Source organism: Taudactylus pleione, unplaced genomic scaffold (assembly GCF_031769625.1).
Source record: "Taudactylus pleione unplaced genomic scaffold, aTauple2 ptg000372l, whole genome shotgun sequence".
Taxonomy (NCBI): Eukaryota; Metazoa; Chordata; class Amphibia; order Anura; family Myobatrachidae; genus Taudactylus; species Taudactylus pleione.
This window is the reverse complement of record NW_028284773.1, coordinates 11325203-11337706: the sequence shown is the minus strand read 5'-3', so window position 1 is coordinate 11337706 and position 12504 is coordinate 11325203. Positions and strand designations below refer to the sequence as shown.

The 12504-nt window shown below is 42.6% G+C and overlaps 1 protein-coding gene across 1 annotated transcript in view; it reads left to right on the top strand.

Annotated features, from left to right (window-relative positions):
* Positions 1-1628: 1628 nt before the first annotated feature.
* The window catches only part of LOC148508283 (putative cation-transporting ATPase 13A4), a 165418-nt gene continuing 154542 nt past the window's right edge, over positions 1629-12504 (top strand). The window contains exons 1-3 of the mRNA XM_088444740.1: positions 1629-1688; positions 1781-1853; positions 4901-5032. Coding sequence (XP_088300866.1) covers positions 1644-1688; positions 1781-1853; positions 4901-5032 — 250 coding nt within the window. The 5' untranslated portion in view covers positions 1629-1643. The remainder of the gene's footprint in view (positions 1689-1780; positions 1854-4900; positions 5033-12504) is intronic.

The following is a 12504-nucleotide window of genomic DNA, read 5'->3' as shown; positions in this document are numbered from 1 at the left end:
AATGCTGTGATGATGGCTGTACAGGAATGAGTTAACTGAGGAGACAGGTTCAGGCAGGAGTGAGTCTGGTGGAAGGTGCAGGGTGATCTCCAGCAGAGTGCAAGGCAAGGCAGAGCGGTGCAGGCTGCAGGGAGCCGAAGGCAGACAAGGAGCTAGGGCAAGCACCAGAGCACAGGTCTCAGGTTCAGGAGCGCAGGAACTCTCTCTCACTGCTGATGCTGTCAAACACGTTGCACTGGCAACTACAGGGCACTCCAAACACCCTTAAGTACCCAGCAATGGAACATGATAGGCCAGAGAGAGCAGGTGACCCACAGACGATTGGCCTGCTATGTCACATGGCCAAAGACATCATGGTGGTGCCTAGACAGCCGTGACACGGAGATGCCACTAGTCTTACCCCTGTCAGGACGGCCCAACGCTGGCAGACCTCTGCATACACGCAATGCCAATCTCCACATGCTAGCTCCTCTGCCAGAAGGACCGCGCCACAGCGCCCTCACCAGTAAGGACAGCAAACCTCCACTTCGTGAAACCTGGGTTGTGACACTTACTAATTATCATTTCTTATAGCAGCATATCACAGCACTATGAAATTATATATAGCTGGAATGCATCAAAAGACACATGCAAAGACACAGACTCTGATCACTTCCGGAATATGCAGAGGGACCACAGTAAATATCTTTCACATCTGCTATGATCTTCCCTTCTTACCTTCTGGGGGTACTTCATTTTTGTGGGTATCCTCCAAAGAAATTGCTTTTTTTCTAAGGATTTTTAATAAATATGCCCCAAAGTGACACAATTGTCAGACCTAACTGTTTCAAATTATTTGTTACCAAAATAAAATTGAACAATATCTTTTATTTGTCCTTAAAAAAAGGTAATACAGTAAAGAAAGGATTATTTGTTTTTACAAAACTTGGATCCTATTACACTTTGCACAGATGATGGATATTAATCTGATGGAAAGAAAAAAAAATTCTACACAAGAACACATTGTTAGAACTTATTCTGAACCACATTGTTTTATTTGTTTCCAGCCATAAGCCAGATCTAATTGTTCTGTGGGTACAATTCAAGTTCTTAGTCAAGCAACACATTATTGCTATTTATTTATAGTAATGTCAAAAACGGTACCTATATTGTAAGAGGTAAAGAAAATCAATGTAATAGAGAGTTAAGAAAATGCGATTTCTTACACCTTATGAACTCGGCCAATTTAATTGAGTCTAAGAATATGCAAACTCGCATGTTTTTCAGACTCAAAAACCTCCCACGATTTAAACTCTTATCCAGATGTTTTCCCACTTTAAAGATAAAAAGCAACCAATGTGAGAGTTTAATACTACTAAGCTCTCACATTTTCCAAACTCTCACCCTATTACATTTGGCCCATAAAGTTTCTATGTATCTGTGTAGCTTGGGCATATACTGTGATTTTGTGCTCACAGGTTTTATTTTCCCACCAGACTGTTTACTTAGGTTGTATTATGCAAGTGATTATCTATAACATTTATGTTATTACTCCTGTTTCATTTGTTTTACAGGTTTTCAATCCATTCTATGTTTTTCAAGCTTACTCTTTAAGCGTGTGGGTAGCTACATCATACCTTGAATATAGCTTAGCTATTTTGTTCATGACCATCGTGTCTATTGCTGCCACCGTATACAATCTGAGAGTGGTATGTATCTATATAAGATGACACATGTTTTATTCACTTGCTGCACAAAGTGGAAAATGATTAAGGTGTTTTTGTTTTCTATTTTTCCCTAGCAATCTGTGAAACTACACAAAATGACAGCATCCTATAACAGCATTATGGTTACTGTGCTTCACACAAATGGAGGTAAAAGAGAAAGATACATGACATATACATTTACTGATATACAGTACTAGTGAGCAAAACTGTTTTACAGTGGAATAGAGATATGTAATGTGCTTTTTAACTTTCTGTAGGTATTATTGCCTCTGTCTGTTTATCTATCTATCTATCTATCTATCTATCTATCTATCTATCTATCTATCTATCTATCTATCTATCTAACTCACTCACAGCTATTTTATCACAAAGGGACCTATTATACATCGTTTCCATTCAGTCAGAGGATTTTGGAGGATTAGCATTTTATTTAATTATTTATTTACTATACCACTGCAGATGTCAGAGATATCCCTCTATTTTCATTCGCAAAAGAAGTTCCCATAGCTTTCTAAGGGGGCTGTGAACATTGAACAATTACCATGCTCCAAAATGCTCAGCTCTATGCAGCTGGCGCCTGTTGCTAACATAATCTTCAGCTGGCATTAGCCATTGTTGCCACTGTAGCCTAAAGTCTGCATTATCACATTCTAAGGGGCCCCATTTACTAACGAAATATAACCCCTTTAGCGCTCGCAAAAGGGGTTATGCCATCTTTCTATATTTAGTAAACAGCGGTAATCTTAGATTACCGCTGATTTTACAGCATCGCTCTCGCCATGTTTTGGATGGCAAGAGCGTTGCGGGCCCCATTGCCGGCAACGGAGACCCGGCAGTGCCTTTCCGGCTTCAGCACATGCGCAGATGGACCGCCGTGCATGCGCATAACACTGGAGCCCCATCGCTGGCAGCGTTAAGCTGCCAGCAGCCCAGCGGAAGACCTCGTCGAGGGCGAGGACTTCGCGGGACCTCGCCGGAGGGGTAAGTGTTACTAAATACCAGTGGAATTTTTGTTTGTATCACAGTGATACTAAACGAAAATTTCCGCTGGTATTTTAGTTCGTTAGTAAATGGGGCCCTATGTCCCTGGGTTTCCTGTTTGCCCAGGATAAATGACGAAACTCCCAGTAACTTTTAAATAAGAAAGTCTTTCGTTGCAATCAATTAAATCTGTAAGTACAAATGAGGAGGTAGGTACATATGTATCATAAGAATATTACTGTTATTCCCACATGGCTTTCTCAGATCACATAGGTTGAAAGTACATTTCCTTACCCCCAAATACTAGTACCAAGTATGTGGTATCCTTGCCTCTAGTCAATTATCACAGATTTAAACTGTTACCATGTAAGGCTTGAACATAAGTGACATAAAAATATACCTAAACAAGCTCCATTTCATGGTGTCAAAATACATTGCAACTTTATACAACACTAGTAAATAAATGAACCCGGTCTTGCCCGAGTCTCCTCGGCCACTCCACCCCCTCCTCCTCTCATCCCATTATACTTACCCCAGTCCTCTTCTGTCCCGTTGCTACAGCATGTACATCACACCTAATGTGCACCGTGCATGCAGTAGGAGTTGGGGCACGAACAGTAGGTAGTCATGCAAACATGATGATCTCATTTTTAATTATGGGATGGGATAATTTGATAATGAATATCCATATATAACACACATTTTTTGGGTTCTGTCCCTGGTAGCCGACACTTGCATGTGTGCGGCCCAGTTATGTTAATCAGCTACAAATACCATTTTATTTGGAACAGTTTATTTTGACCTTCTTAGCTCCTAAACCTAAATATGTTGATTCTTTTCTTTTTTTCACTAAGTTAAAAATAGTTATTCCCAAGTTTATTTTGTTGTAACAATTTTACAATATTAACAGACCAAATAATGTAATGGCTGGCACCTTATCACAGATTTATCACTTTTCAATCTGTCTCATAACACTGCTTAGTAAATAGACCCCTCAGTAACAAAAGAGCACTAATGAGGCAGCACTCAGTACTTTGAAGAAAAGATAAACAACAGCTCCAAAGTTTTTCTTTTTAATGTGTACTACTTTCAAACCAATACCAGAATACACAAAACACTAACATTATATAGGAATACCTTCACCACATGAAAATCTACACATTAAACAGCCCAAGCACTTATCATTGAAAATAATTACTCCCTTTTTTATCCTTTTGAGCTCAGTTCCTCCATTTTATCTGTACAGTATTTCTTCTTACTGTCTCTCAGTGCCATAACAGGGTGGTAAGGCACCCTGTGCTGGCCCACCCCCTGAACGCATGACATCATAATGTCACACCAATGGGGAGGACCACCAGCACTAGGAAGTACAGCACTGCTGTTGCTCAGTATGGCTGTTGAGTGCAGAGTGCATGTGCAGAGTGCATCCAAAGATACTCCAGATGGCAGTGCAGCAGCGATACTGCCTGGAGGATCCCATTCCAGGCACTCAGCTAGCCAGATTCAGCAAACGTGCCACCACCAGGATTCTGCAGCCTGGTGACAGCACTACTCGCACAACCCTAGTTACTGCCCTGCTCTCTCTCACTATATAGGGACACAGACACATATTTGTCTTGGGCTATAATATATATTTAATTATATAGATGGAATTCAGAAAGTCCCTCTCTGCAGTGACTGTGTGCTAAGTGTATGGCAAAGTGGCAGCTCCAGAGGTGGGGCTGCAGCACAGTCCAAAATTCAAATAAGGAAGCCACTCCAACTGCCACCCCAAACGCTAACAAACATCACCGGGTGGAACTCACTGGCAGTTGGTGTGGCTCCCCTATTTGAATTTTGTCACACACTTAGGACGCATTCAACGCGGAGGGACTTTCCAAACTCCCTGTATATTCAATATAAATAGTTCCTGATACCCAGTGTTTTTTGCATGTGAATTAGAGGTGCCAGTATACAGAAAAGAGGTACTAGTACTCACCTAAAGTTACAAGTTGTATTCCTATTTCTGGAACTAGTTATAAGAATTAAAAATGAGATAAACCAAGTGCTGGTACTACAAACCCCTGAATACTGTACATCACAAAGAAAGCGCTGCCCAAAATTATTACACAGTCCTAGGAGATATACTTTTCCATTACAAGAGATTTCCAGAAAGTAGTTTCAGTTGTTTATTAATCATGATGTAAATGTGTGTATAATTCCCATTTATACAGACCTTGAAGAAGTACAATCTCAGTCCCTGGTGCCCGGAGATGTGATTGTTGTTGGTGGAACTAAGCTTTTTTTACCATGTGATGCTATTTTACTAAGCGGAGGATGCACTGTGAACGAAGCAATGTTAACAGGTAATTTCATTCCCTAGTTTATAAACAAATATCTTATTATAGATAGTAGGTAGTAGATAGTAGATAGTAGCCTTCTTCTTTCTGAATATATATTAATTATTTAAGTATAAAAGTATATATTAATTATATATATATGTATATTAATTACTTAAGTATTTAAGTATTAATAATAATGGGGGGAGCGATCAGTGTGATCGCTCCCCCCACAGGCATAGGAGACTACTGTGACTGCTGCTCAGCAGCTGCGAGCAGTCTCCCACTGCAGCCCTGCACACAGCAGCATGTGCTGGGCTGCTGTGTAATAAGAGGGAGGGGGTGGCGGCACCGAACTCGGGCCCCTGATGGTCACCTCTAGCAAGCCCGGGCCCGGGTAATTAGTACCCGCCCCCCCTCTTGGCGCCCCTGCTCCCAGCACTTAGTTAAATATATCAGTGTATATATATGTCATTCACATAAGCTGCAAGTCTTGAAAACTGGCTGCCCAGTTAGATATAGAACAAGAAACAGAAAAAAAAATGTAGACAGCGCTATATATAAGAGGAGTATTATTATTATTACCAGTTATTTATATAGCGCACACATATTCCGCAGTGCTTTACAGAGCATATCCACATCAGTCCCTGCCCCAGTGGAGCTTACAATCTATATTCCCTACCACATGCTCACACACATACACACTATGGTCAAATTTGTGGGGAGCCAATTAACCTACCAGTATGTTTTTGGAGTGTGGGAGGAAACCGGAGTACCCGGAGGAAACCCACGCGAGCACAGGGAGAATATACAAACTCCACACAGTTAGGTCTGTAGTGGGAATCAAACCCATGACCTCAGTGCTGTGAGGCAGTAACGCTAACCATTACACCGTCTGTGACTACAAATTAGTAAGATAAAAACAATAAAATGCTTGTCGGTATGTATATATAGAAGGAAGACTTCTTTTAAACAAACAAAGATATATGAATGGAATGGATACATAAAAGAATTAAACTATGAACACATAGGGCAGAGGTTCCCAAACGCGGTTCTCAAGGCTCCCCAACAGTTCAGGTTTTAGACAAGGCTGGTTTAAAATATATAAGCTGGTTATGCAGCCGTGTAGGGCACCACCTAGAATAGGGCGCCCTGACCCGGCAACGGCCAGTGACATGCAATGCGGCCTCCAGGCAGACTGTGTCACTGTGACACAGCTGCCTGCACAGGCATGCCACAGCACTCAGGAGGGCGCTCGCCGACGCTGCTGCCAGACCAGTCCCCTGCCGCCAATCCTCTGCTGCCACTGTTAAGGACAGCCTGGAGCCAGTAGGCTAATCTGAATGGGTGGCTGTAATGGAGGGGGCTGTGATGGAGGAGGCTGCGATGAGGGGCTGTGATGGAGGGGGCTGTGATGGAAGGGGCTGTGATGAGGGGGAGTGAAAGGGCTATGAAGAGGGGCGATGAAGAGGGGCTGTCATGGAAGGTTGTGATGGAGAGGCTGTGAAGAGGGGATATAAGGGGCTATGATGGAGGGGCTGTGATGAGGGGGATGTGGGGTCTGTGATTAGGGGACAAAAGAGGCCGCGATGAGGGGAGTGAGAGGGGCTGTGATGAGGGGGCTGTGAGGTGCTGTGATGAGGGGTGCTGTGATGGGGAGTGCTATGAGGGGCTGTGATGAGGGGTGCTGGGCTGTGAGGGGGGCACCAAGATCTATATCCACTTAAAAAAGAGGCTCGGGCCGGCCCTGTTTTTAAAGATATCCATGGCTGAGCACAGGTGGTTAAATCAAATTGACTGAGGTACTAATTAAGTAACCTGTGGTGAACCATGGATATCTCTAAAACCTGAACTGTTGGGGAGCCTTGAGGACCGCGTTTGGGAACCTCTGACATAGGGGAACAATTTAGCTTTAAGTAAAACACAATGTTGCTGGATGTGCCAAACTGCCACATATATCTACAACTTCCTAATTTCTCATTAATGCTTAGTAAAGTCTTATGTAACAGAGTGAAATAAATAAATGAAAGTTTAGTTACCCAGTCTAATAATATCCAAAATCGGAGCAGCTCTGTTAGAATGCTGGAGTACTTCTGAGGTGCAGGGACCTGGTTACTGTACTAAGGAGGCAGGTAAGGATCAAATAGGTAGGTTAGGATCAAACTCCTGCAATTCCATTATTATCCAGGCCATGAGGCTGCAGTCAACGTCCTTAACTCTGTGGTAGTCTAGTCTAGGAACATAACGGTGTTACTAAATGTGAGCGTATTGTTTATTGTAAAAAATAATTCCATTGAGTTTTCTGTAAATATTTGGGTAAATAGGAATTTTTGTTTTGGTAGTAATTGGTTAGAAATGAGTAGTGGTATGTATCATTGCTCACTTCAACAACATAAGAGGACATGAACACTGCAGAAACTTTTTTCAATTTTCTCCCACACTCATGTAAATGGGAAACTTTTCTTCTATTGAATAATAACCCTTTCATCTGGCAGATTTTCCTCTTTGCATTGCAACATCTTTGATCCAGCTAGAATGGAGAAACATTCTTCATTCCTACAAAACACCTAAATTATGTGGAAAGGAGTCCATAATTTTTTAGTAGAGATGAGTGGTTAGGCTTTGACTCGGAACCTCCTGCCAAGTTCGGAGGCAAAACATCATCTTTCACAGATATCTTGTTCATGAAAGATGATGTTTTGCCTCATTCTGAGATCCAAACTTGGCAGGAAGATCTGAGCCAAAACGCCTGGAGGAGTTGAAAGTAAATAAGCAGCATTCATTGCAATCATACTGTTGATAAATAAAAAGCATTCTATAAAATAGTCAAGGAGTGTCTGAGCTTGTATAATGCATTATATACTCTCCCTGCCTATCTTCCACCAATAATGACATGGATATCATTATGGATGCATATCTCTCTCCGAATCTCCTACCCAAAAAGAGATTGTTGCTTCAGCACTGGGCCCTGATAGCTTCACTCCAATGCACGCTTCTATGATTAAGCTTACAGCGAAACGTGCATCTTTAACTCGGCACACGCTGGCTAGCATATCTGTTTCCACGATATTACACCAATATGTTGCAAATTTTTTAATAATGTTATGGATGCATAAATGAAATGAAGCATTGCTGTTTCAGGCTGGTGCCCTGTGACACTGCGCTGTGCATGCAATATCATGTAAACAGCGCTCATAAACACTGTTAAGAACATAGGTCATTTGATCCCACCTCTTATAGTGTGTGAATGACTCACAAATTTGTCCAACTTCAATGAGAATTTTTTTTCTTATGGCTACAGTACATCACACTGAGAGCAGAGGTTAGGATATCTTTACACTAGTTACTGTCCTATGTATTACCTATAAATAAAATGGAGAATTACCTTGAATGGGGAGAAATAGATCTTATTCAGTGTATTTCGCTCAGATATCAGTGTTCTGAGCTACTGTGACAATATTATCCGAATTATCAGCAATTAATAGTTTATAGCTGTGACTTGCATATGCTGCACACTACTGGGATGATACTCTATTCATAACACAGAAATATAATAAGTGTTGTCACACAGTCAGGATAGGGGTCACTCTCCTGGGGTAGATGGACTCCCTCTTTACACAAACAGCAGCTGTAGAAACAGGATAGAAGTCAGGGGTTCTCATAGAAACTGGTCGGTGCCAGTCTTTATTGTGCCAAGTGAATGTAAACATAAACAAAACATAAACATAAATCCTAGCCTGGCTGGACACTAGCTACACAGCAGGTTCCCTCTCTATAATAATGGTAGGACCTATTGCCCTCACCATCAACAAAACACGTGCACAGTACTTACAAGGATTATCACCAAGTGTCTCTGAACAGGCTAGTCTGCCTGCTTGCTCAGGTGTGAGACACTCAGCCACAAACAAACCCAGCTTATATTAGTCATTACCAGCTGCAAGCCCTAATGAGCCTGTTACCAGGCTGAAAAGCCCAAAATCTGGAGTGGCCTGTGGATAGAGCCCTCCCTCTCCTCACATCCACACCCCCAGGACCCAAACCAGCTTTTCTCTAAAGCCGACATTTCTAGTCTGTTTTTCCCAAACAGACTTCTCCTGGGGGTTTCAGAACACATATTACAGGAACCTAGGACATACATATAAGCCATTTCACACTTCTCCAGTGCTTCTATAACATATACCCTCCCTTTGTTTCGACCTGTGGGGCGGAACAACTGCAGCCCCAAACAATGGACACGTGACAAAGCATCTGCATTGGCCAGCTGGCTTCCTGGCCTGTTTTCTACCTTAAATTTAAAGGTTTGTAATGACAAGAACCATCTCGCTATTCTCGCATTACTGTCCTTGTTTTCTGACATCCACTTCAGAGGGGCATGGTCAGTGATCAATCTGAACTTTCTTCCCACCAAGTAGTACCTGAGAGTCTCTAATGCCCACTTTATGGCCAATGCTTCTTTCTCGACCGTAGCATAGTTTCTTTCATGTACATTTAATTTCTGGCTTAAAAAGAAAATTGGGTGTTCTTCACCCTCTTTGCTTTGGGACAGGACTGCTCCGACGCCTACATCTGATGCATCGGTTTGTACAACAAACTCTCTGTCAAAATCAAGGGTCATCAGAACTGGTTGGGTACATAACTCTATTTTTAACTCCTGGAAAGCCTTCTCTGTTTCAGGACCCCATTCCACCATGACTTTCTGTTTGCCTTTGGTGAGGTCAGTCAGTGGGACTGCAATGGTGGCAAAATTGGGTATAAACCTCCTATAATACCCAGTGATCCCTATGAAGGCTCTCACCTGCTTTTTATTCAGGGGTCATGGCCAATTTTGGATTACCTTAATCTTATTGAGCTGTGGCTTTATCAAACCTCTGCCAATGGTGTACCCAAGATATTTTACTTCTTCCATCCTCACACAACACTTTTTTGGATTGGCTGTCAAACCTGCCTTATAGATGGAGTCCAACATTGCTTGTACTCTGGGCAAGTGATACTGCCAATCAGGACTATGAATGACCACATCATCCAGATACACAGCAGCATACTGTCTATGGGGCCTTAGAATCCTATCCATCATTCTTTGAAAGGTAGCAGGTGCCCCATGTAGCCCAAAGGGCAACATTTTGTATTGAAACAACCCCTCAGGTGCAGAAAATGCAGTCTTTTCTTTGGCACTCTTAGTTAATGGCATTTGCCAATACCCTTTGGTTAAGTCAAGAGTAGTTAAATATCTGGCTGTCCACAGCCTTTCAATTAGTTCATCCACCCTAGGCATAGGGTAGGCATCGAACTTTGACACACTGTTCAATTTCCGGAAGTCATTGCAGAATCACACACGCCCATCGGGTTTTGGAATAAGCACAATGGGATTTGACCACTCACTATGCGATTCTTCAATTACACCCAACTCTAACATTTTTTTTATTTCCTTCGACACTGATTCTCTTTGGGCTTCTGGTAACCTATAGGGATTTAGGTTAACCTTAACCCCTGGGTCAGTGATTATGTCATGTTTGATGACCATGGTTTTCCCTGGTAGGTCAGGAAACAGCACCCTATATCTGATCAGAAATTCCTTAACATCCTGCTGTTGACTGGCTGACAGGGTTTTTGCCACTGTCACTTTGGGTACCATGGGCCCTGGGTTTACTGGAGGGGCTCGGATGGCTGACAGTGCTGCTCTATCCTTCCAGGGTTTTATAAGATTTACATGGTATATCTGTTCTGGCTTTCTTTTCCCCAGCTGGTAAACTTCATATTGACCTGCCCCACTTTTTCCAAGATTTCAAAGGGTCCTTGACATTTAGCCAAAAGTTTACCTTCTACTGTGGGAACCAACACGAACACTCTGCCCTCAGGAGCAAAGTTGTGTAAGCGAGCATTGCGGTTGTATACCATCTGCTGTGCCTGTTGGGCCTGTTCCAAGTGCTCTCTTACTATCGGCACCACAGCAGCAATTCTTTCTTGCATTTGAGAAACATGCTCAATAACTGTTTTATACGGACTGGACTACCCCTCCCATGTCTCTTTGACAATGTCAAGTAACCCCCTTTGATGTCTCCCGTACAGCAAATCAAAAGGGGAAACCCTGTAGAGGATTGGGGAACCTCTCTTATGGCCAACAGCAAATAAGGTAACAAGTAATCCCAATCTCTACCTCTTTGTCCACTACTTTCCTTAGCACGTGTTTTAAAGTTTTATTAAACCTCTCCACTAGCCCATCGGTCTGGGGATGGTACACAGAGGTTCTTAATTGGTCAATTTTAGACAGGCGGCATAACTCCTTCATGATTTTTTACATAAATGGGGTACCTTGGTCAGTCAGGATCTCCTTAGGTATTCCCAACCTGCTAAAGACATGGACTAATTCTCTAGCAATGGTCTTGGTTGATGTATTGCATAATGGTATCGCTTCCAGGTACTGGGTAGCGTAATCAATTATCACCAGAATATATTGATGGCCCCGGGCAGATTTCATTAATGGCCCAACCAAATCCATAGCTATTCTTTCAAATGCAACCTCAATAATGGGTAACGGGAACCAGGGGACTTTTGAAATGTGGTCTTGGAGCATGATACTGACATTCAGGGCAGGATGCACAATAGTCATATACCTCTTTATGGACCCCGGGCCAAAAACACCTCTGCACAGTTCGCTCAGTAGTTTTCTCTACCTCTAGGTAGCCTGCCATTATATTACCATGGGTCAGATCTAATACTGTTATTCTGTATGCTTTGGGAACTATTAATTGTTCCACAATATCTTCCCCCTTCTTAGTCACCTGATACAACAAATCCTGACATACTGCCATGTGAGGATATAACAAAGGACTATCGTGGTCTATGCGTTTACCATTGATCACCTTGACATTCTCCCTGGCTTTTACCAGAGTAGGGTCATTCAACTGCTCCACGGCAAAGACCTCTCTCCTGACCACAAGATCAGGCAGGCAGTCCATTGGCTCAAGAACACTCCCCACCTCAGTGGGAAGCACACCACTTGGCGAGCCACCATCAGGCTCCGCATTCACTAGTTCGCCAATCATACTAGAAAAAGGGAACATCTCTGACTCTGTTACTACATCAGTAACCCTCTCAAATGAGTCATGGTGATTTACCTCTGTGCAAAATCCACTTTCCCACAATTTCAGCAAAGTACCTGCCCAATATTGCATCATACATTAAGCCCTGTACCAAACCCACAGAGAATATCGTGGAACCACATGGTGTTTCTATGTTCACTTCTGCAGTATCATAGTACCAGGTATTCCCATGTATGCAGGTCACACCAACAGTTTTCCCCTTACACTTCAAGGGGTTCACCAGTTCAGCTTTCATAAGTGTAACCAGGCTACCAGAATCTAACAGAGCCTCTACTCGGTTGCTTTCTACAGTGAGTATACACATGTGCCTATCTGTCTCAACCTGCCGGCCAGTACAGGCTGGTTGTGCAAAGAAAGACATCCTGCAGTCGACATGAGCAGTATCACATTGCATAGGTT